This window comes from Rana temporaria, chromosome 1 (genome assembly GCF_905171775.1).
Source record: "Rana temporaria chromosome 1, aRanTem1.1, whole genome shotgun sequence".
NCBI classification, from domain to species: Eukaryota; Metazoa; Chordata; class Amphibia; order Anura; family Ranidae; genus Rana; species Rana temporaria.
The window spans coordinates 543,189,669-543,213,821 of record NC_053489.1 but is presented as its reverse complement, the minus strand read 5'-3'; the positions used below and the strand labels follow the sequence as shown (position 1 = coordinate 543,213,821).

The window sequence follows — 24,153 nt, the reverse complement described above, 5'->3', positions numbered from 1 at the left end:
TGAATAAAGAAAGTGTAACATGCAAAGTGTGCCATGATGCTCTCAGTATTTGGTCACTTTACATCTGAGACGTCCCTGTGCCAGATGCTGTGATCATAGGACTGAACAGGGAGCAGGTACCTATATAATATCCAACATGTGTCACAGATTGTGGGTCTGGATCTGATCGATCTCTGGGTGGTGAAGTATTCTCAGGGCCACCAGCTAAACATAACTTATTTGGACAGGCCCAATGGGCAAATGCCTTCTTGCCTCAGTTTTTTTTAATCTTAATGCATTATATGCATTAAGATAAAAAAGTTTTCTGTGTGCAGCAGCCCCCTAATACTTACTGAGCATCAGCTTGATCCAGCGATGTCACACAAGAGGCTCAGCTGTCAAAGACTCTCCCTCCTCATTGGCCGAGACAGCAGTGAAGCACCATGGGCTCCCGCTGCTGTCAATCAAAGTCATTAAGCCAATGAGGAGAGAGAGGGCAGTGCCGGTGCCACGGCTCTGTGTCTGAATGGACAGACAAAGCTGAGGCTTGGCTCGGGTGCCCCATAGCAAGATGCTAATTGTGGGGGCATTCAACAGGAGTGAGGGGCCAGGAGCACTGACAAGGGACCCGAGAAGAGGACTTTAGTATCACTTTAAGGTCACGTGATATGGTTGTCTAAGATGGATAGAATTTTAAAATACATTTTTTAGGAACATTTTGAAAACATTCTCAAACCATTTGAATGTTCAAAAGATTTTGTTTGTTTTAACATTTGATTTTGAAATGAATGAAAACCACATACACTGTTAGAAATTTGTTCATTCGAGAAAAAATTTCCGTCCTGCTGCTTTGAATTTCTTTTGTAATTGCAGTTGAAAATTAATGTCAATGTGACCTACTAATGATTCAAAAAAATAATTAAAAACAAACTTTCTTAGAACATTCTTATTTTAAGATTTTCCATTGGAAATTCTACCCATCTATGGTCAGCCTAAAGACCTAAAGAGGACCTTCAGCATACCCCCCCTCCATTTTACTTTTCTTTGCCCCCGCTTACCTCCTGTTGTCCTAGCCAGAGTTCAAATACTCATCCAGCCACCAGATGCAGCGTTGTTCTGTTGACATCCTTTTGTCAGCAGACACTGCTGGGTCCCGCACCTCCATCTTACATGTGAGGACATTGAGAGACCCAACCGGCGCTTCCAGGTTCAGCCGGTCGGGCCTTGTGATGACGTGCCGCTAGGCCTGCCTCCCTTCTACAGTAATTCTGAATGAATGACTAAAGGCCTTCTGGGATATGTGATGTTTATATCACAGGAAGCCTAGTGAACACTATGCATGTCATTCAACTAGGCGGATAAAGTGCATTGAGAGGAGGGGGCCACACATTTTTTTCCCATAAAAAGGCAAATTATAAAAAAAATACAGATTTGTGGAGAAGGGGAAGTTCATATAGGGTGAAGGTCCACTTTAAGGCTTTGTTTCATGACTAATTGTTGACTAAAATCTGTTCTTCTTGCCAATACCAGTCAGTTACATAGAGACAGTACTTCTGTCAGATAACATTAATCAGAAGGCCCTGATCCTTTTCCTTTGCACATGCCATTGTTAATGCTGAGCAGTGTTTTTTTGTGCCAAGAAGACTTTGGGCCTATGTCAATGGACTTGTGTTGATGGGAAAATGCAGCTTGCATACAGTTGCATTTACAATAGCTTAAATTTCAGATCAGTTTGAGGCAGCGGCGGTCCGTCCATAGAGGGCACTGTAGCGCCTCCCCCTCTGGCTCCGCACCGCCACTGAAAATAACATACATTCATGCATTGCATGAATGTATGTTATTATTGCCAGCTGCCGCTGGTCTATTCAAGGTGGCCGGACATTGAGCGCCGACCACTTGAATAACGGCATCTGTTCGGATGTGCGGAAGTGCCTATCAGAGCCAGCGACTCTGATAGGCTTTCCGTGTACAGCCCTCGTCTCCCGGATGTCTTATCCAGGGAAAGTATGGGGTGCGTTCCTTGGATAAGACTGACAGCCGTCTCAGCCAATCAGGTTCGCCGATTCTGGTTATCAGTAACCTGATTGGCTGAAGCGTCACCAAGGCGGGAGAAGAAGACTTCGAGGGACGTCGAAGGATTAAGGTAAGTGCATTTTACAGGGCACAGCGGCGACAATGGGCACAGAGGCGACAAAGGGCACAGTGACATCAATGGGCACAGTGGCAACAATTAAAGGGCACAGTGAAATGCACAGTGGCAACAATGGGCACAGTAGTGACAATGGGCACAGTGGCATCAATGGGCACAGTGGCATCAATGGGCAAAGTGGCGACAATTAAAGGGCACAGTGGTGACAATTGGCACAGTGGTGACAATTGAGGGGCATAGTGGTGACAATGGGCACAGTGGCGACAATTGAGGGGCACAGTGGCTGCATTTGATGGAATGGCACAGTGGTGTGAATTGATGGCACAGTGGCTGTGTTTGATGGCATGGCACAGTGACTGCGTTAGATGGTAGGCACAGTGACTGCGTTTGGCATGGCACAGCGACTGCGTTTGATGGCATGGCACAGTGACTGCGTTTGATGGCATGGCACAGTGACTGCGTTTGATGGCATGGCGCAGCGACTGCGTTTTTTATGGCATGGCACAGTGGCTGCGTTTGATGGCATGGCACAGTGACTGCGTTTGATGGCATGGCACAGCGGCTGTGTTTGATGGCATGGCACAGTGACTGCACTTGATGGCATGGCACAGTGGTGCGAATTAATGGCACAGTGACTGCATTTGATGGCATGGCACAGTGGTGATAATTGATGGCACAGTGGCTGCGTTTGATGGCATGGCACAGTGACTGCATTTGATGGCATGGCACAGTGGTGCGAATTGATGGCATAGAGACTGCATTTGATGGCACGGCACAGTGGTGATAATTGATGGCACAGTGGCTGCGTTTTTTGGCATGGCACAGTGGTGACAATTGATGGCACAGTGGCTGCGTTTGATGGCATGGCACAGTGGTGACAATTGATGCCACAGTGGCTGAATTTGATGGGCACAGTGAGGCTGCAATTTTTATTTTATTTTTTTATGTTTGCGCCCCCCCAAAAATGTTGAGCACCAGCCGCCACTGGTTTGAGGGTCTTCTGTGACCATTTAACATTCACTGAGGTGCATCTGACCTGAAACTGACCTCCTTCTGACTTGACCTCTTAAGCTGCATCGGCCTGTTTTTGCCTTGCCATTCACATTCATAGAGAAAGAAGTGCTAATGGCAGGGCCGCTGTTAGGAATTTCAGGGCCCTGTACAGCCTACCTGACGGGGCCCCCCACACACACACACACCTGACGGTATTCTAAACAATATTTTCACAAAAAAATACATTATTAATGGACACAAATGCCACCCCAATTCCCCCTCCTAGTACAAATCTCCCCTGCCTGCACGATTCCCCCAATCCCTCCTATTGGCTCCGAATTCCCTCATCGGCTCCTGGTACACAATCACCCGCATCTCCCCTTCCAGCACAAATCTTCTTTCTTCAATCCCTCTCCAAGGACACATTCCCACAAATCCCTCCTCCTAGCACAACCCCCTCTCGGGGCAGGGGAAGAAGGTCAGCGGGGGTTGGCTAGGTTCATTATCCCTCCATGTCTCTCACTCAGCAGCTAAAAGCCGATGGGAGGGGCAGGGGGAAAAACCTGGGTGAGCGACACGGAGAGCATTGTTTTCCACCAACCCTCCTGCTGTCTGGGCCCCTCTGTGTGCCGGGGCCCCCTACAGGAGGGCTGGTGGTCCCCCCCTATCAGCAGCCCTGGCGAATGGAATAAAAAAGCCCATTAACACAGGCCCTATATATGCCTGTTGTCTACCTGAGGTGAACCAAAATATAAAAGTCTTTTTATCTGATAATTTTTCTTTTATGGGACTTTTTATCAACCCACTTGACCTCCGAAAGGTTTTACCCTCTTTGTGACCAGGGCAGTTTTTTCTATTCAGCAGTGTGCTACTTTAACTGGCAATTGCATGGTCAAATTTATATAATTTCTTTTCACACAAAATAAAGCCTTCTTTTGGTGGCATTTAAAGCAGATGTGCCAGTAAAAAAAAAATATTAAAAGCCAGCAGCTACAAATACTGCAGCTGCTGACTTTTAATATTAGGACACTTACCTGTCCTGGAGTCCAGCGCCGTCCGCAGCAGAGGATGAGCGATCGCTCGTCTCTCTGCTGCTCCCCCCGCCATCCTCAGTGAGGGAACCAGGAAGTGAAGCGATCCGGCTTCACTACCCGGTTCCCTACGGCACATGCGCGAGTCACGCTGCGCCCGCCGATTGGCTCACACGCTGTGTGCTGGGAGCCGAGTGTTCCCAGCACACAACAGGGGACAGACGGGAAGTCTGGAAAAACCCGTCTTTTGCCCGAGACATGTGGACGGAAGTGGGTGCAAATACCTGTCTTTAGACAGGTATCTGCACCCCCCTCCCCCTGAAAGGTGTCAAATGTGACACCGGAGGGGGGCGGGTTCCGATCAGCGTGAGTTCCACTTTAGGGTGGAGCTCCGCTTTAAAGCGGCGTTCCGCTTTCAAAAAAAATATACGTCAGCAGTTACAAATACTGTAGCTGCTGACTTTTAAAATAAGGACACTTACCTGTCCTGGGCACCTGCGATGTCCTTACCCGAAGCTGGGTGGAGGCGCCGGCATCTTAAGTAAAGAAATCAGGAAGTGAAGCCTTGCAGCTTCACAGCCTGTTTCCCTACTGCGCATGGTCCCTGGGACCTGTGTGTCGCCCAGAAGACAGCGGGGGGGGGGGGCGTAGGAGGGGCTAGACATGGTGTTGATCACCGCAGATACTGCAGCGATCTTTTGCAGGATATGGGAGTAAATACCTGTATTAGACAGGTATCTGCTCCCCCCTCCCCCCTAAAAGGTGCCAATCACTACTGGAATTTTGTTAATATAAATGAAAAAAAGACTGAAAATTTGGAAAATAAAAACATGCTATTTTCTACTTTCTGTTATGAAATATATCCAATAAAAAAAAAAGGAAATAAGATTCATAAATTTAGGCCAAAATGTATTCTGCTCCATGTGTTTGGTAAAAAAATCCAAGATGTGTACATTAATTGTAATTGGTTTGTGTGAAAGTTATGGTGTCTACAAACTATGGTATATATATTGGAATTTACGCAACTATAGACTTTATACTGTACTAGTGGCGATTAACGACTTATAGTGGGACTGTCATAGGGTGGCAGGCAATCTGGCACTAACAGACACTGGTTGGGAGGTTTACTGACACTGATTTGGCTAGTGACACTAATACAGTGATCAGTGATAATATTGTACACTGACACTGTACTAATGACACTGGCTGGAAAGGGGTTAACATCTAGGGAAAATCAAGGGGTTAATAACTGTGTGCCTGACTAGTGTAATGTGTGCTATTTTTACTTACTAATCTGTCTGTATTTCTCCCTGCTTTTCAGGGAGAAGAAAAAGCCAGATCACTGTTCCTATGTACACAGGGTCCTGTGTTTGTAAAAACAGAACTCTTTGTGTGATTGGATACAGTCGATCAGCAGGTTTTAGCTGAAATCTGCTGCCAAGCTCAAGCTGCGTCCAATCAAACCCAGAAGTAGGCCAGTAATGTACAGTACATACAAGTGCCTGTGGCCCGATCACAGTATATTTACTGTGTGCAGTCAGCAGGTGGTTAAAGAGGTTGGCAGTCACAGGATCTATTTAGAAAAAATATAAAATGAAACAGTCTTAAAGATTTAGGTATACACAATGTAACTCTTAAAAGTTAAACAGTTAAAATATTAAATGCTAACTTTGCTTTATTGATAGCAATTCATAAAAATAAATTGATTTTGGATGGTTTTAGTAAAAGATTAAAACAAAATTGGAAACACTATCATCCATCTGTATGTAACCAGCAAGGAATTCCAAATGTGTATTGAGTGAAATCTGGATTTCGTTATTGTAATTCCAGCTGCCTATGGTTGGGGCCATGCAATTTTGTAATATCCAGCACCCCTCATAACGCTCTACTTTTCAGAAACTGAGAAGAAGAAATTCTTTATGAAATATTGACAGTTTAGGGTATAATTGGTATTTTTACTGTATACTTCGTTTCTCAGCAGTATTTTCTTTATCATTTTACTCAGGATGTGATCTCTTAGAGACTAAATATTTTCAAGCTGTCACCTGATTCGTTTTTCTGCTTTCTCTGGGGCAGTGTCTTTAGTAGAACTTTGTTTCCTTCTTTTTATACTGTTCAGTTAAAAACCATGGCAGTAAGAGCCGGTTCACACTGGGGCCCGACTCTAAGTCAACCATGGAAACATTTAGAAAATATGATGGATTTTCTATGCTGTAGCAAAACAAAGGATGCTGAGCTTATTGCTTAAATAAAACCATAGTTCTTATATACATCCCCAGATTAATACATAACCAAACCCTACTGTCAATTTATGAAAACTGGAGAAGGTAATTGCCACAGCTACAGCAAAGAGATATGCTTTTATTTATTGTGGCCTAGAAAAAAAAATGAGAGCTGCTATTAACTTGTTATGATGGCCAACTCAGATGTTTCTGATGTTTCAAGCAACACAGATGTTGCACTAGTTTTGTTAAATCCAACTTTTCCGTTAGTGACTTGGAATGGTTTCCTGAAAAATTTCTAGTACTACTAAATAAAGATTTGAGAGTATGGTATGAAGCATATAATTTGTTAACAGATTTGTCACCCCCAAAACACTATAAACCATTTATGTTATATAACGAATATGATGGACTTGGGGGTAGAGCGGGTAGGATATTGTGGGTGGGTAGGCCACATAGTCAAGTTTTAAATATTATAAATAAAACCCTGAATTATCAGTTTTTCTCCTGAACCTGATATCTATCATTAGTTGCTACTGAATTTAAATAATGTATCCTGTTAAACACTTGACAGCTTTCAAAATGGCTGTGGCCACCACTAACAATTGATAAGTGCGTGACAAACCAAAAGTTTTCCAGTGAAGGAACTTTTGGAAATGAAAGGACTCCATATTATTTATGGGCAAGGGCAACTCCAGATTTTAAGCTTGTTTCAATTAAAGTGGATTACTAGAGGTCAGCAGAGAATTGTTACCATGATTTTAGCTAGAAGGAACTATGACTTATCCTTCAGTGTACTGTCAGTCCACATCTAGCACTGTTGACACTTAAAGCAGTATTAAACCCCCCAAAAAAATATTTATTATAGGGTAGCTTTCTAATTCTTAGCTGTAATGACCGTATTCGTTTTCTTTCTAGGCTTTCTTTCCTTTATTTTCATATGGTGATCCAGCCATTAGGGCTGTTGTTTATCAAAAGAACAAGCTCTCCTCCAAATGTATCAGTTTCTAAGGGGGAGACAAACCATTTGGCAGGGGTGCTTTATTTATTCAAGTAAAACCTTTATCATAAAAGGAATCCCCCCCTACTGGGAGGCAGGTGTAGCAGGCCGATGTAACTTTAATTTGCCCATTTATTTTTTTGCATAAAGTTCCACTTCAGGTGTAATTTAAGGGTACAAAAATAGCAACAATATCAATTTACTTTACATAAGATATCAGTAAGGTAGATTCTGACTGATTGATATAGGTGCTGCACCTTATGCCCTATGAACTTCATTTTTCTAGCCTCATCGTAGTGTTGTACATCACCGCGTTTTTCTTAGTCGGAATTTGGTGTGTCCGTGTGTATGCAAGACAGCTTAAATGGAATTCCGTCTGAAAAACCCGTCGGAGTTTATTTCCGACGGAAACTCCAATCGTGTGTACAAGGCATAAGAGTTGTTCAATAGGAATTTGAATTCTTTGCCTCATCCTGCATCACCACACTAGGACTGTGATCTGTCCAAAGCAACAGCTGACCCCTGAATATGCATAGGTGTATAAATATTAAACTCATTTATTTAAAGAATGTACTTTTTATTGTATGTGAATGAGCTCTTTATTGACTGATCACAGAAATTTAGCATTTTTCTGCCAGAAGACTACTGTAGAAGCAGCGTTTTTTAAGTCTGGTGTGCATGGACCCTTGAAGTATAATTTAAAGTTAAACTTTTTTTTTCAAATTTGGAAAAGGTAAGGAGGTTAGAACCTTTTGTCAGGATTTTCACAGCTGTCTATGTGTCAACGCAATGGAGATTCACACTGTCTAACTACACTGATGATCTATTTCACTGGGAATAAATGTGAGGCCCCGTACACACGGCCGAGGAACTCGACGTGCCAAACACATCGAGTTCCTCGGCCAGTTCAGCCCTGAAGCCGCCGAGGAGCTCGGCGGGCCGAGAGCTCCCATAGAACAACGAGGAAATAGAGAACATGTTCTCTATTTCCTCGTCGAGCTCCTCGTCGGCTTCCTTGGCGAAATTGTACACACGGCCGGGTTTCTCGTCAGAATTCAGCCAGAAACTCGGTCGGAAGCTGAATTCTGCCGAGGAAACTGGTCGTGTGTACGGGGCCTGAGAGTAAATCTCAAATTTTGAGTTGCCACGAGAATACAAAAAGAGAGCAAATCTTCCAATGAGGACACTTATTCCCAAGACAACAGTCTGTGGATTATTTCTTTACAACTCCTGTTGAGTCTGCAGGATGAGAAGTGATTAGTTACAAATAGAATTTTTTTTTTTTTAGTAATGCTTTAATTATTCCTTTCAGTTAGGGTTACTTTATATGTAGAAGTAATACTAGAAAAAGAGGGTTAAAATAGGTTTGAAATGTCATTTGTGTTGGTCTCACATGAATGTAAATTACCACCAATATTTCCTCTGTTAGTGGCTTCCCAAGGAAGACAGGCCGGACTGCCCGCATAGCCTCTGATGAAGAGATCCAGGGAACAAAAGATGCAGTGATACAGGATCTCGAGAGGAAGCTGCGTTTCAAAGATGAGCTCCTGAACAACGGTCAACCGGTATTATAGTGACTGCACTTATTATTCATATTGTGTTACAAAGAAACTGTCAGTTATCCTTTCACTTTATTTTTAAAGTTAGACATTGGTTATATTTCTTTTATGTCAAACAATAAACTTACAAAGGCAAGTAATGAGTGACTAAAAATAAAATATTTGTATCTCTCCTATGTTCTTAGAAATTGACGTATGAAGAGAAAATGGCTCGGCGGTTGCTGGGAGCTGACAATGCTGCAACAGTGTTTAATTTGCAAGAACCAGAAGATGATATAAATACACAGGTATGTCTTCTTACATCTACATATTTAGAGTTCAAATAATTGAGATTCAAAATTGAGATAATGGAAAATATGCAGTTGCTCCATATATAGCTTTATATGTTTAACCTAATACACACAATTGAGTTGGTGTTCCTTGCCAAAAAAAAACTTTTTTTTTCAGTGGAATGTGCCCATGGAGCCACAATAATCATTAACAAACAGCTTATCAAAAGTAAACTATTGAAGGGCATTTAGTGAATTAAGAATCTGCCATTACCCACAATTGAGGAAACAGTAACATATTATATTATTTAGAAAAACATTCATTCTCTACAGGAAATAACTCTAAATGTTTCTTTTGCTAACTAATTGTAATTGACAGAAGTATGAATGCTTTGTCCATAACACGCATTCCATAGCAGTCAGCTGTGTGTTAATGTATGTTTATCTTCCTGCTTTTCGTGTACTCATGATACCCAAACAGTCAAACAGTGGTCTGGCCTTTCAGCTTGTCATGCATTCTTGCTTTCCTGGACACAGCAGTTTATACATGCATGTATCCTGAGTCAGTGCTCTCTAACTTTATAGTGCTAAACTGGCTCTACGCATAAAAACAGAATGGCTTGACTTTGGGTGTACACATACACATATAAGACGAAATCTACAAAATCTGTTTGTTAAGCAAATTAGATTGTACAGATGGCTAAGTTTAATGATAGCCAGACATGTGGACTATTTACTAAGAGAGAGCGAGGATAACGAGGGGATAAGAGGGCCTGGTACTGCCTTTAATTGGGCTGATTGACAGAAGATCAGATACAAAGCTCCTATGTTTATATTAGGCTGGGTTCACACATGTCTGGCTGCAGTTTGCAGTCCGGTGTAGTTTTGTTCACCGGTTCAGTTGCAAATTTATACTCGAATTTGCACATAAACTGGACCCAAAATCACACAGGACCTTTTTCAAAAATGGACTGTGGCCGATCTTGACATATGTGAACTGGCTCCATTGAAAGCCGGTCTGGTTCACGTTATACGAATCGGATGTGGTTAGAAATGCATCCGTTTTGCATATGTGTGATGTGAAGCCTCGTACACACGACCGAGAAACTCGACGGGTTCCTTGTTAGGCTGTCAAGAATCTCGGCGAGCCAAATTTCCCCATTCCCGTCGAGGAAAAAGAAGACATGCTCTCTTATTGGCTCAACGAGATCCTCGACAGTTTCCTTGCTGTTTTTTGCCGAGAAACTCGGTCGTGTGTACGAGGCCTAACTGTGTACGGACATTAAACATTCTATATAAATCATGTGGCTCACAGTATTGTATTTTGTTTGCGTATGTGGCTCCATAGTGTATGTTTGCGTCCATTTTTTAATTACTTATAAACCACTTTAGTTGGCTGTTCATGCCACAGAGGATGCTATCCACACTGTACCATCCTTTGTAACCATGTATATAATTAATTGGGCTAATGTTTATTCATACTATAAATGTGCTTCTAATAAGGTTCCATTAATTTGCCTTTAAAGCGGAAGTAAACCAATCCATAAAACAGTTTAATTTCCGGCACGTGCTGGAAATCTAACACTCCCATTGGTTGTGCTCTCAATCAAACTGTCAAACCATCCAATGGCTGATGTCATAACTGATCACATGTGCGGCATCATGGAAGTTGTAGATTAAACAGAGGCAAAGATGGAAGCTTCCTTGGCTGAAAATGAGGGGGGTTTACGCACACTTTAAAGAGCGTTTGATCAATATCCAGTAAATAAGCGTAACAGCCTAAAGGTAGTTTCTTTATAAATTTGTGCTGATGGAATAATGCCATCTTTTTTTCTTTTTTGGGGGGAAGTGTATATACTAGTAGAAGTAAGTGTCATCATTGTCTGATATCACAACATTCATAATAGGTTAAATAATTAAATACTTTTCTGTACATAAAGTCCCAGGCTCAGAGTTTATAGCCCGAGTTCTATGAAAGAGAAGTGTTATCAGAGCACATGGCAGTAACTGTTTTCTTGCTGTAGCTTTCACCTTCTTCTCTACCTTTCCAGGAAGTTGACTCTGTTGATGCTTCTGCAGAGAATCCTCTTGAAATGCAGAAGGTTACTATTGACCTGTGTTCCGTGTCTACACCACACTGATCATTAGTCTTAAAAACTAACATCTTACATGTTTTGCAGTTTGACCAATTTAACATCTGTTATAAACACGTGTTTTTCTTGTTGCCTTGTGTTTTGTCACTTGGTACAATGTGTATTCATCCATTAAGAAAAGAGAGGGTTTTAGCCAAGTTATAGAGTAGGATGTTATGTGCCTGAGTAAAGTCTCCAGCTCTAGAGAATGCATAACATATTTGCATGAAATGACTGTGTTGTTTAATTTCACTAATTACTTATAAACAATCTTAACCAGAATTCCACTCGTATAAAATGCCCCTTCCATATAGGAAATAGGTATAAGTCCTGCATAAATATGGGACACACCAGTGTTCAACACATATAAATAACACCAGCGATTTATATAACTCCAATTCTATGTTTGTAGTCTTGTACTATATTTAGGTAGGTATATGTATAAAGGTTGGTTTAATGTTACATTGTAGCAATGTAACAATGTTGTGGGTGTAACTCCGCTTTAAAGTTCGTCTAGGCTAGGGATTAATTTATAATCCTGTTTACCAAAAGGCACATGTAGTGTTCCTTGTATTATATCACATTTACAAGACCAGTTTAGACTGATGTTTGACTTTTCCTCCCATGCTGTTATTTGTGTTGATTTTATACAAAAGGTTATTCACCCTGATGGTCCAAATGAACTAACAGGGATCAAACGTCTAGTGTGGAGTTCAAGAATGCAGTAACCAAGAATGTCTTGTTTTACCTAGCACAAAGGCATCTGACAAACTTTTACTAGTAAAGAATAAACCCTGTAGATGTGAAAAATACCAAAATGGTTAAATCATCGTTCTCACAGGGCATTCTCACTCTACCTTATCAAACAAATCCTTTAAATGATTTTTTACGTGTTTTTATAGCTAATCCTTAGTGACAGACACTTAAGTATTGGCACCAATACTGTAGAATCGCTAGTGTTTTGTTTATTTATCCATATATGACAAGCAGAAAAATAAAATATAGATTCTGAGGTTAACAATATCCTCTGAAGTTTAATTATACACTTGTAGATTAAATAACATGCAGTATTTTTGTGTGGAAAACAGTTTGCGTGCGTCTTTTTTATTCCAGTCGTTATGTGACCCTCAGCAGAGGTCTGTTTGCTCATTCCTTACCTAAAGAAATGCAGTAACAAAGTCTGCTGAGCGCTTGATGCTTGGAAAAATGGCTTAAAATAAACACATATTACAGGTCCCTGGAGTTGAATTCAATATATACAGATCAAGTTATTACAAAGAAAAGTATGTGGTTCATAGACAGCTTCTGTCTCATGGGGCAACAGATAGTGCAACCACAGTCATTCTTCCCCTTTAACATTTACGGGCCAAATAATACACAAGCCCTTAGGCTTGCTGACTAATATTTTCCCTTTTCCATTTCCTTTGAGACATTTAGAATTGTAGTTTTGGTGCTTGTGAACATGGAAGCCTACCAAATGATCTTTTGTCTTTCTAGTAATGCAGAAAAACTAAAGAGACATGGGAGAATGTCTTAAGCCTCGTACACACGACCGAGGAACTCGACGGGCGAAACACATCGTTTTCCTCGTCAAGTTCCTTGTTTGGCTGTCGAGGAACTCGACAAGGCAAGTTTCTCCATTCCCGTCGAGGAAATAGAGAACTTGCTCTCTTTTTGGCTCGTCGAGTTTCTCGACAGTTTCCTCGACGAAAATGTACACACGACCGGTTTCCTCGGCAAAAAAATATCTCCCAGCAAGTTTCTTGCTGGTTTTTGCCGAGAAACTCGGTCGTGTGTACGAGGCTTTAGATAGCAGCTCTGATTTTGAATATAACATTAAGACTATGGGGTTCATTTACTAAAGGCAAATAGGTTTTTCACTTTACAGTGGAAGTTACACTTGGCAAGTGAATTTACTAGAGTGAGTTTTACCCACTCGCGTGAAAGAAAAAAAACAACAACATTTTTTTTTTGGTTTGTACATGATGGCATGATGGAATTTAGCAGAGCTTCACCTTATTAACTAAATTCTGGAGCACATTTCCTTACATACTTAAAGGGGTTGTAAAGGTTAATTTTGTTTCTAAATAGGTTCCTTTAAGCTAGTGCATTGTTGGTTCTCTTACCTTTTCCTTCGATTTCCCTTCTAAAAAAAAAATGTCTTTGTCTGAATTTCTCATTTCCTGTTTCTCCTCAGTAAGCTTGCCCCACTCATCCATGGGGGTTAGTCAGCCAGAACAGCTTACTGAGGAGGAACAGGAAGTGAGAAATTCAGACTAAGAAAACAAAGAAAAAAAACATTTAGAAGGGAAACCAAAGGAAAAGGTTCGTGAACCAACAATGCACTATCTTAAAGGAACCTATTTAGAAAAAAAAAAAAAAAACCTTTACAACCCCTTTAATAAGTGATTTGCATTTTAGAAAATACCTCCTTACTTGTGTAATGGAATTCCCTGTTTATAGGCAAATGGCTGGTGAGGCTCTGAAGCCTCGTACACACGACCGAGTTTCTCGGCAAAAACCAGCAAGAAACTTGCTGTTTTTTTTTTTTGCCGAGGAAACCGGTCGTGTGTACACTTTTCGACGAGGAAACTGTCGAGGATCTCGTCGAGCCAAAAAGAGAGCATGTCTTCTTTTTCCTCGACGGGAATGGAGAAATTTGGCTCGCCGAGATCCTCGACAGCCTAACAAGGAACTCGACGAGCAAAACAATGTGTTTCGCTCGTTGAGTTCCTCAGTCGTGTGTACAAGGCCTAAGAGAGGGAGGTTGCATACTGCAGAATGAAAAGAGTTTGTTGTTTTAGTCATGTATGCCCTACAAGCATTGCTCAGTCTGTCTACAGGAAATATTGGAAAGCTGTATTCAAAAAAAATATAAGGCAAAAACTTTTTTTTCTTTTGGGTATAGTAGGAAATGTGAGATTTGTTTTATTTATTTATTTATTATTATTTGTTTATTTATTTACTTCTGTCTGTGTTCTATTTTGCTTCACTTTCTGTCTTTGGCCACATTAACTATAAGGCTTCATTTCCACTGACGTTTTTACAGCCACTTTTCTGAGCGTTTTTTACAGCTTAAAAACGCCTGTCCATGTTATTCTATGGCATCATGCCCACATAGGCGTTTTTGAGCTGCAAATGGCATAGGCGTTTTTGAGCTGTAAAAAAAACGCGGGACCAGGGCGTTCTGTGGCTCCAGCAATAGAGCTGTAAAAACGACAGACATTAAAAAACTCCCAAAAACGCGCAAAAACGCTTTGAGCAATTACAGTTTACTTAATTGTTTTACTTAAAGCGGAGTTCCGGCCACAATTTCACTTTTTAAATATAAATACCCCTGTAATACACAAGCTTAATGTATTCTAGTAAAGTTAGTCTGTAAACTAAGGTCCGTTTTGTTAGGTTGTTACAGCATTTAGACACTTTATAAAATAGAAATTGACTGGGGCCATCTTAAGTGTGGGCATCATGAAGCCAGACTGTATGAATCCCTGGATTTCAGCCTTGCAGATGTCGCACATGCTCAGTGCTGCACAAGCAGTGTAATAGGTTTCAGATCAGGTTTCAGCACCTGTACTGTCCAAGTCACATGATTCTTCGAGACTGGGGAGTGCACAGACTCCTGGAAAGTTACACCCACTACATTCCCAGGAGTCTGTGCGGTGTAGGTTAGGAAGCTTAAGCACCTAGGTGCAGGAAGTGGGAAGATTAACTATTCTGCCTAGCAACAACACTTTGAAGGCATCTAAAAAAAAAAAAAAATTTCTTAAAGGACTAATGACATTTTTTTAAAATTACTGATGTAATGTTATATTTATGGGTGGAACTCCACTTTAAAGAAGAAGTCCAGCCAAAGCTCCTTCAGCTAGGCTTCTCCTATGGATCACACGAGTGTAATTCGTTTTGCATTCTTGTGACCCGTTTTCAGCAGAGCGCCCTGAAGTCCGCTCTTTGTTCACGTCATGGATATCAGTCCAGGCACCTTGTCATCACGACAATGGGAGTCTGGATAAACCAGGTAACTGGACTGATAATGTCTCAGCCTCCCAGCGAGCCACTGAGAGCCTGAGACGGCCCACTCCGCCCCCTCCACAGTCCAGCGCTCCAATGAGTGAGGAGGGAGAAGAGCAGAGAGCTGTGAGATGTGAAACTGAGAGATCGTTGGTGTTCGATCGCTCGGTTTTCAGTGCAGAGGCATCAGGGGACAGATGCAGCATCCACATAGGTAAGCATTCGTACCTAGGTAAGTATGAAAAAAGAAAAGAAAACCATACTTCTCTTTTAATTTCCACGGTTGCAGTCAAAAAACATGAAAAAAAAATAATGTTTTCTTTATGAGACGTGTAACTTATATGAAGCAATTTGTGTTTTGTAGTGTGGAATCTGGAATGTAATAAATAAGGACTGTAGTGATTCTTTTTTTTTTTTTTTAAACATGTGGTTGCAGAATTTGAACGACTCAGGAGTGTTTTCAAAGAGAAGTTAGTTATTTTGACATTTTGACATGTTGACATTTTAATCTGATAGGAGTACAAAGTGTCCAGCTTTGAGCAGAGGCTTATCGGTGAAATTGAGTATCGCCTGGAACGTTCTCCTGTGGAAGAATCAGATGATGAAGTTGAACATGGGGATGAATCCGATGGCACCCCTCCTCAATTTGAAACAAAATTGCGCCACTTCAAGATCTTTGAAGGAATGCCAGCAACTTTTACATGCATGGTGACTGGCAATCCGAAGCCAAAGGTGGGAAAGTTTTCTTCTATTATTGTAGTAACAAAAATGTGAGAAGATAAAAATTATGCCAAAAATATTGATACAATTGAAAACTCAAAGTGACTTTGTAAGCACTTTCAGACCTCGTACACACGGCCGAATTTCTCTGCAAAAACCAGCAAGAAGCCGGTCGTGTGTACACTTTTCAACGAGGAAACCGCCGAGGATCTCGTCGGGCCAAAAAGAAAGCATGTCTTCTTTTTCCCCGACGGGAATGGGAAAATTTGGCTCGCCGAGATCCTCGGCGGCTTCACAAGGAACTCGACAAGCAAAACGATGTGTTTTGCCCGTCGAGTTTCTCGGCCGTGTGTACGAGGCCTCAGCTTTCTTTTGGTGGTATTTAATCACCACTGTGTATTTTATTTTTTATTATATAAACGAAAAAAGACCAAAAAAGGAAAAGATATTTTCTACTTTCTGTTATAAAAACATATCCAATAAAATCAAATGTCTTCATAGATTTAGGCAAACATTTATTCTGCTACATGATTGTGGTAAAAAACAAAAAACAAGTGTTTATTGACCACTTAAGACCCGGACCAAAATGCAGCTAAAGGACCTTGCCCCTTTTTGCGATTCGGCACTGCGTCGCTTTAACTGACAATTGCGCGGTCGTGCGACGTGGCTCCCAAACAAAATTTTTTTTTCCCACAAATAGAGCTTTCTTTTGGTGGTATTTGATCACCTCTGCGGTTTTTATTTTTTGCGCTATAAACAAAATCAGAGCGACAATTTTGAAAAAAAATCTATATTTTTTACTTTTTGCTATAATAAATACCCCCCAAAAATATATAAAAAAAATATTTTTTTACTCAGTTTAGGCCAATACGTATTCTTCTACCTATTTTTGGTAAAAAAAATCGCAATAAGCGTTTATCGGTTGGTTTGCGCAAAATTTATAAAAAATAGCGGATAGTTTTATTGCATTTTTATTATTATTATTTTTTTTTACTACTAATGGCGGCGATCAGCGATTTTTTTCATGACTGCGACATTATGGCGGACACTTCGGACAATTTTGACACATTTTTGGGACCATTGTCATTTTCACAGCAAAAAATGCATTTAAAATGCATTGTTTATTGTGAAAATGACAGTTGCAGTTTGAGAGTTAACCACAATTGGGCGCTGATGGGGTTATGTGTTCCCTGAAGTGTGTTTACAACTGTAGGGGGGTGTGGCTGTAGGTGTGACGTCATCGATTGTGTCCCCCTATAAAAGGGATGACACGATCGATGCAGCCGCCACAGTGAAGAACGGGGAAGCCGTGTTTACACACGGCTCTCCCCGTTCTTCAGCTCCGGGGACCGATCGCGGGTCTCCAGCGGCGATTGGGTCTGCTGGTCCCACGGTCCCGGTCACGGAGCTTCGGACCGGGTCGCGACCCACCGCTGGGTACTAGTACAGGACGTACCTGTACGTACATGTGCCCAGCCGTGCCATTCTGCCGACGTATATGTGCAGGAGGCGGTCCTTAAGTGGTTAAAGGGGTTGTAAAGGTAAAAAAAAAATTCCCTAAATAGCTTCCTTTACCTTAGTGCAGTCCTCCTTCACTTACCTCATCCTTCGATTTTGCTTTTAAATGTTCTTATTTATTCTGAGAAATGCTCACTTCCTGTTCTTCTGTCTGTAACTACACGCAGTAGAGCAACACTTTCTCCCTGGTGTGGAGAAAGCCTCTTGAGGGGGGAGGGGGCGAGCAGGAGGGTCAGGACGCTCTCTACTTTGCAGATAGAGAAAGAAGCTGTGTGTTAGTGGGCATCCTGACACTCCTAGCACAAAGACAGATATGCATATATGCGGCCCCATGGAAAAAAGCCCAGTCCAGTGAGGATGCATAAATGTCTTCATCGGAGTAAAGGGGTAAACACCCCCCTCAAAAACAAAACATTCCCAGTGAATCTTTACCCATCTCCCCTCCCTCACCTTCAATCTACTGCAAACAGTAGATTGTATTCATAAACATTCAGCTCTCCCCTTCCTGTGTTGCGATTGGGCAGTGTTTACACTTGCATTGGCTGTGATTGGTTCACAATGATCACAGGGTACAGAGTCACTCTGATTGCCTGTGTACATTTTTTCTTTGATCTGAGATGTGTAAATATATAAACAGCACTCCAAAAAACTGAATGTACCTATCCTGCCTTATTTTTTTACTATGCAGCAGTTTAAAAGGTGGGTAATGCTTAGCATCTGTTATATAAATTATGATGGTGGTTGTGTTATTATTTATACCTTTCGCATACAGTGTGGTTTGGCTTGAGTCCTTAGTCTGATAGTTTACTTTGTCTCATATGACAGATTTTTCCCCCCACAAACCCCTTTATCTTTGTCACACAGTAGATTCGTATTTAAAGAAAAATCTTCAGCTACAGCTGCATCTTATCAAAATTGGGCCATATATGTCTGTTTATGATTTGAAGGTGTCGAAAATGAGAAAATGTATAGGATATTCATATAACAAGACTGTCATAGCGTGTTCATATATCTGATCTAAGCAAGATTGATGTATAGTCTGTATGCCAGATGTGAAACTGTTATCAAAGACTAAGGCCTAAATGCCCATTGAGATTTGCTATCATACAGATTGTAAAGTAAGTTAAATAACCTGGAACCTTCTAGAATTTCTTGGAAAAAAATTGTCACACAATATGATGCACAATTTCCTTATTTATAAAGCAGCACATTTTGTAAAGGTTTGCCAAGCAAAAATAATCATTCACATCATTTATTGCCCCCAAAACAAGGTTATGTTTCTAGTTCACCCTTGCAAAATTCATGCAGAAAGTAACCCCGGAGAGAAATGAACCCAAAATACTAGCAATACAGGCTACAAATGTGTCATCCAGTCTGCCATTCAGGGCTGGTGCAAGATTATTTTGCACCCTAGGCGAGACCAGCTACTTGCGCCCCCCCCCTTTAAAAAAAATAATAATAATAATAATAATTCAATAATTTTAGCACCAGAACTCCTGGTGGAGGGATGGGGCCAGGTGGACAGGAGAGGGGGTGCAGCAAGGTGGAGGAAGGATGGAGCCAGGTGGACAGGAGGGGGGTGCAGGCAGGTGGACAGGGGAGGTGGTTCAGCCAGGTGGAGGAATGGAGCCAGGTGGACAAGAGAGGGGGGGTGCAGCCAGGTGGAGGGATGGAGCCAGGTGGACAGAAGAGGAGGTGCAGCCAGGTGGAGGAAGGCAATAGCCAGGTGGACAGGAGAGGGGGCAGCCAGGTGGAGGGAGGATGGAGCCAGATGGAGGGATATAGCCAGGTGGACAGGAGGGGGGGTGTAGCCAGGTGGAGGGATGAAGCCAGGTGGACAGAAGGGGGGGTGTAGCCAGGTGGAGGGATGGAGCCAGGTGGACAGGAGGGGGGTGTAGCCAGGTGGAGGGATGGAGCCAGGTGGACAGGAGAGGGGTGTAGCCAGGTGGAGGGATGGAGCCAGGTGAACAGGAGAGGGGTGTAGCTAGGTGGAGGGAGGATGGAGCCAGGTGGACAGGAGAGGGGGGGTCAGCCATGTAAAGGGATGGAGCCAGGTAGATAGGAGGGGGATGTAGCCAGGTGGGGGGAGTATGGAGCCAAGTGGATAGGAGAGGGTGTAGCCAGGTGGAGGGATTGAGCCAGGTGGATAGGAGGGGGTGTAGCCAGGTGGAGGGATTGAGCCAGGTGGATAGGAGGGGGGGTGTAGCCAGGTGGGGGGAGTATAGAGCCAGGTGGATAGGAGGGGGTGTAGCCAGGTGGGGGGAGTATGGAGCCAGGTGGATCGGAGGAGGTGTAGCCAGGTAGAGGGATGGAGCCAGGTGGATAGGAGGGGGGTGTAGCCAGGTGGGGGGAGTATGGAGCCAGGTGGGGGAGTATGGAGCCAGGTGGATAGGAGGGGGTGTAGCCAGGTGGAGGGATTGAGCCAGGTGGATAAGAGGGGGATGTAGCCAGGTGGGGGGAGTATGGAGCCAAGTGTAGCCAGAGGGTGTAGCCAGGTGGAGGGATTGAGCCAGGTGGATAGGAGGGGGTGTAGCCAGGTGGAGGGATGGAGCCAGGTGGATAGGAGGGGGGTGTAGCCAGGTGGGGGAGTATAGAGCCAGGTGGAAAGGAGGGGGTGTAGCCAAGTGGGGGGAGTATGGAGCCAGGTGGATAGGAGGAGGTGTAGCCAGGTAGAGGGATGGAGCCAGGTGTCAGCTGAAGAAGGCACCACTCTGCTGCACCACCCAGGCACTCCAAAACTCCACCTGCCAGCCTTGATGTAGAAGCTGAGCTGCTGTCAATCAGTGTACATGGGAGGCAAAGCAGAGGTGACGCTGTGGTGTCCTCAGATTATGGGAGGTTTGTATGTGCAGGCAGGCAGCTATGGAGCACACACTCCTGGTGCCCTCATCGGATCGTTGCAGGATTGTAGGCACCTTATGATAGAAGACAATCAACAAACAACTACAATAAAGGCAGAGCTTTCAATCAGGTTAATCTTGTTGTTTAATTTTATTAATTGAAAATAATTAAAACATTAAGTAATATTTCTGATGACATTTTATGACACTGCCGATGCTAGTGAACAACCATACTGCCCTTTGTTTTTGCACAATTAGCTTGGCATAGTGGAAGCAGACTGAACTTATGTTCTTATGTTCTGTTTCAAATTTCTTGACTGGGAAGAGGCCATTGTAATGAATTACTGCAACAGGAAATCATTCAGGAGGAAATTGTGAACACATGGGATTCCCTTGTTTTCTGTAAAATAGTCACTTAAGGGACCATTTGTATGTCAATTTCTGGTTCTATTGTTTCCAAGAGTCACAGAGGACTCCAATACAAGACAATTAGATAATCTGTTTGAAACAGGAATACAAAAGTACTTTTAACAGGCTTTTAACAGTCAGTGCGTGTGGAAGAAATATGTATCTTCGTCACAGATGCCAACCGGATGTTTATGGATGTTTTAAAGCAGTTCTTGTCTTGAAGTGACAAGTTTTGATTGAATGATGTGGGTGACAACTTTATCCAATACCTAGTTTCTAAAAAGTTAACTTTTTGGCTAATAAGGACCAATAGATTTTGTAATTTACTGTAGATTAATCGAAAGCAGCTATACAGGTCACTATTTTGTCTGGTGATAACTAGACATGTGCACACTGAAATATTTTGTTTCAGAATATCGTTTTCGTCCGAAAAATACATTTATTTAGTTACTCCCGAAACTAGTTTGTATTTATTTTGTTTTTCGTTAAAAAATGCATTAGTCCAAAAATCCGAATTAAGTTTGAATCTGTCAATTGAAGGCTTATGGTGTCTGTCGAATGTTCTAAGATTCAACGAAGCAGCTGAACTGTACGACGCCGCAATCGTACATTTCCGGTCGAATGCTCCACCCACAAGCTATAGTAGAATTCTAATGTTGTATGATTAGTAATAATTATATTTATTAATTATTATTACTAGTAAACCAACATTAGAATTCATCTATAGCCTATGGGCAGAGCATTTAACCATAAATGTCGGCTCACGACGATGGCATGTTTTTAGCTGCTTCATCGAATCTTCATGTCTCTATAATGTCAAATCTTTTCTCTCTATGTCGAAAAATCTTGGACTAATAGAGTTAGGTTAGGCACATTCAAACGCAGGTTCGATAGACACAAATAGCTATTGTCACCGTCCTGTCGAATCTTCTGTCTATATCGAACTGTTGTCGCAACAAAACGAAAATAAAGCATTTTTTATGTCGGATGTTTCAGATTTCGAATTCTGCGCGTTCGCCATCGTTTGTTAAAACGAGCGCAAAAATCCCAGAAATTCTAACGAAATTTTATGCACATGTCTAGTGATAACTGAATTGTAAAGAATAAAATGAATGGCACTGAAAAGGTGGATATGCTCTAATGGGCGCTAAACATACTCCATGAGTAAAAAGTCCATACAATGAATCCAAAACATCCACAAAAAAAAGTGTGTGTAAAGCTAATCAACATTAGTGGCAGTCTCGAATAGAGTGAAGTAATAACTTTGTACGAAAACAAAAAGGAACACATGGGACAACAGACTAAGTGTAGCAGGTTAAAACTGAATGGATTCATTAAAAAACAGTTGACAACTTACATGGGTAGTAAGCAAGTAGGCATATCTGTATATCTGGGGCAGATGTATAGAGGTGTCCCAAAGTCAACTCTGGTCTCCCGCTGACATCACTTCTGATGTGGCTCCTTTCGTGTTCCATGCTGGTTACCACTGCTTCTGGCCATGATCCTGAGTCTCGCCACAGGAACGCCAGGCTCAGGAGCTTAGAGCCTCTCGGGACCTTCTTCAGATGACCTTGGGCCACCTCTATACATCTACCCCAGATATACAGATGTGCCTACTTGCTTACTACACATGTAAGTTGCCAATTGGCTTTTAATAAATCCAAAGTTGCTACTATCTGGCTAAAATACCTGTCTACACAAATGCAAATCACTGGTGTCCCATGATCACCAACCACTGTATTTAAAAACATGAGTACTTACTGAAGCTGGTAATTTGGTATCCAGCTCCAATAACTAATTAAAAGAAAAGAAAAGGGCTGTTGGAAAAGGACAAGTTTTCTAGTGTCTAATGGAAAAGGGCCAGGCTTTAAGTGTCTATGTGAAAGAGCTGTTTTTGTACCTATATCTGATGGAAGAGGCTTTTGGTCTTTAGGTGTTTCATGGAAACGGGCTAGTCTTTACAGGTGTCATGAAAAGAGATTGGGATCTGGGTGTCTAAGAGAAAAGGGGTTGTTTTTTACATGTCTGATAAAAGAGTGTTAAGTTTAAAGAAGAACTAACCCCATTATTCAACGGTTTCATAAAACTTACATTCAAGGCATGCTGGGAATGCTAATTTTCACATTTGCTTGTTCTCTCAACCAAACTGACAAGCCATCGGTGTCATAACTGATCACATATGGAGAACCATGGCAGTTGAAGCTCAAACATTAGCTAAGATAGCAACTTCCTTGGCTGAAAAGGTAGGAGGGTTTAGTTCCGCTTAACCACTTAAGGACCGCCTAACGCCGATATATGTTAGCAGAATGGCACGGCTGGGCACAGGCATGTACATGTACGTCGCCTTTAAGAGCCCAGCTGTGGGTCGCCGGCGCCTACACGCGACCCGGTCAGAAGCTCCGTGACAGTGGCCGCGGGACCTGCGGACCCGATCGCCGCCGGGGTCCCGCAATCGGTCACAGGAGCTGAAGAACAGGAAGAGGTGTATGTAAACACACCTTCCCCGTTCTTCACAGTGGCAGTGTCATTGATCGTCTGTTACCTGATATAGGGAAAGATGATCAATGATGTCACACGTCCAGCCCCACCCTCCTACAGTTAGAAACACATATGAGGTCACACTTAACCCCTACAGCACCCCCTAGTATTGAACTCTTAAACTGCAATTGTCATTTTCACTTTCACAGTAATCAATGCATTTTTATAGCACTATTTGCTGTGAAAATGACAATGGTCCCAAAAATGTGTCAAAATTGTCCGATGTGTCCGCCATAATGTTGCAGTCATGAAAAAAATCGCTGATCGCCGCCATTAGTAGTAAAAAAAAAATTATTAATTAAAATGCCATAAAACTATCCCCTATTTTGTAAACGCTATAAATTTTGCGCAAACCAATCGTTAAACGCTTATTGCGATTTCTTTTACCAAAAATAGGTAGAAGAATACGTATCGGCCTAAACTGAGGGAAAAAAATGTTATATCTTTTTTGGGGATATTTATTATAGTAAAAAGTAAAAAATATTTAATTTTTTTCAAAATTTTCACTATATTTTTGTTTATAGCGTAAAAAATAAAAACCGCAGAGGTGATCAAATACCACCAAAAGAAAGGTCTATTTGTGGGGAAAAAAAGGACGCCAATTTTGTTTGGAAGCCACGTTGCACGACCGCGCAATTGTCAGTTAAAGCGACGCAGTGCCGAATCACAAAAAGGGGCAAGGTTCTTAACCTGCATATTGGTCCGGGTCTTAAGTGGTTAAGGCAGGGGTGGCTAACAAGTGGCCCGGGGGCCATATGTGGCCCGCAGAGCCCTCTGATATGGC

General features: G+C 42.1%; 1 protein-coding gene across 4 annotated transcripts in view; it reads left to right on the top strand.

The window, feature by feature from the left end:
* The window catches only part of PALLD (palladin, cytoskeletal associated protein), a 478,084-nt gene that overhangs the window by 409,644 nt on the left and 44,287 nt on the right, over nt 1–24,153 (top strand). For 3 of the 4 annotated variants that reach the window (XM_040333029.1, XM_040333047.1, XM_040333055.1), the window contains 4 exons: nt 8,804–8,939; nt 9,119–9,220; nt 11,254–11,304; nt 15,862–16,077. In XM_040333029.1, the coding sequence (XP_040188963.1) occupies nt 8,804–8,939; nt 9,119–9,220; nt 11,254–11,304; nt 15,862–16,077 (505 nt within the window). The remainder of the gene's footprint in view (nt 1–8,803; nt 8,940–9,118; nt 9,221–11,253; nt 11,305–15,861; nt 16,078–24,153) is intronic. The other variant, XM_040333039.1, reaches the window with a different exon arrangement.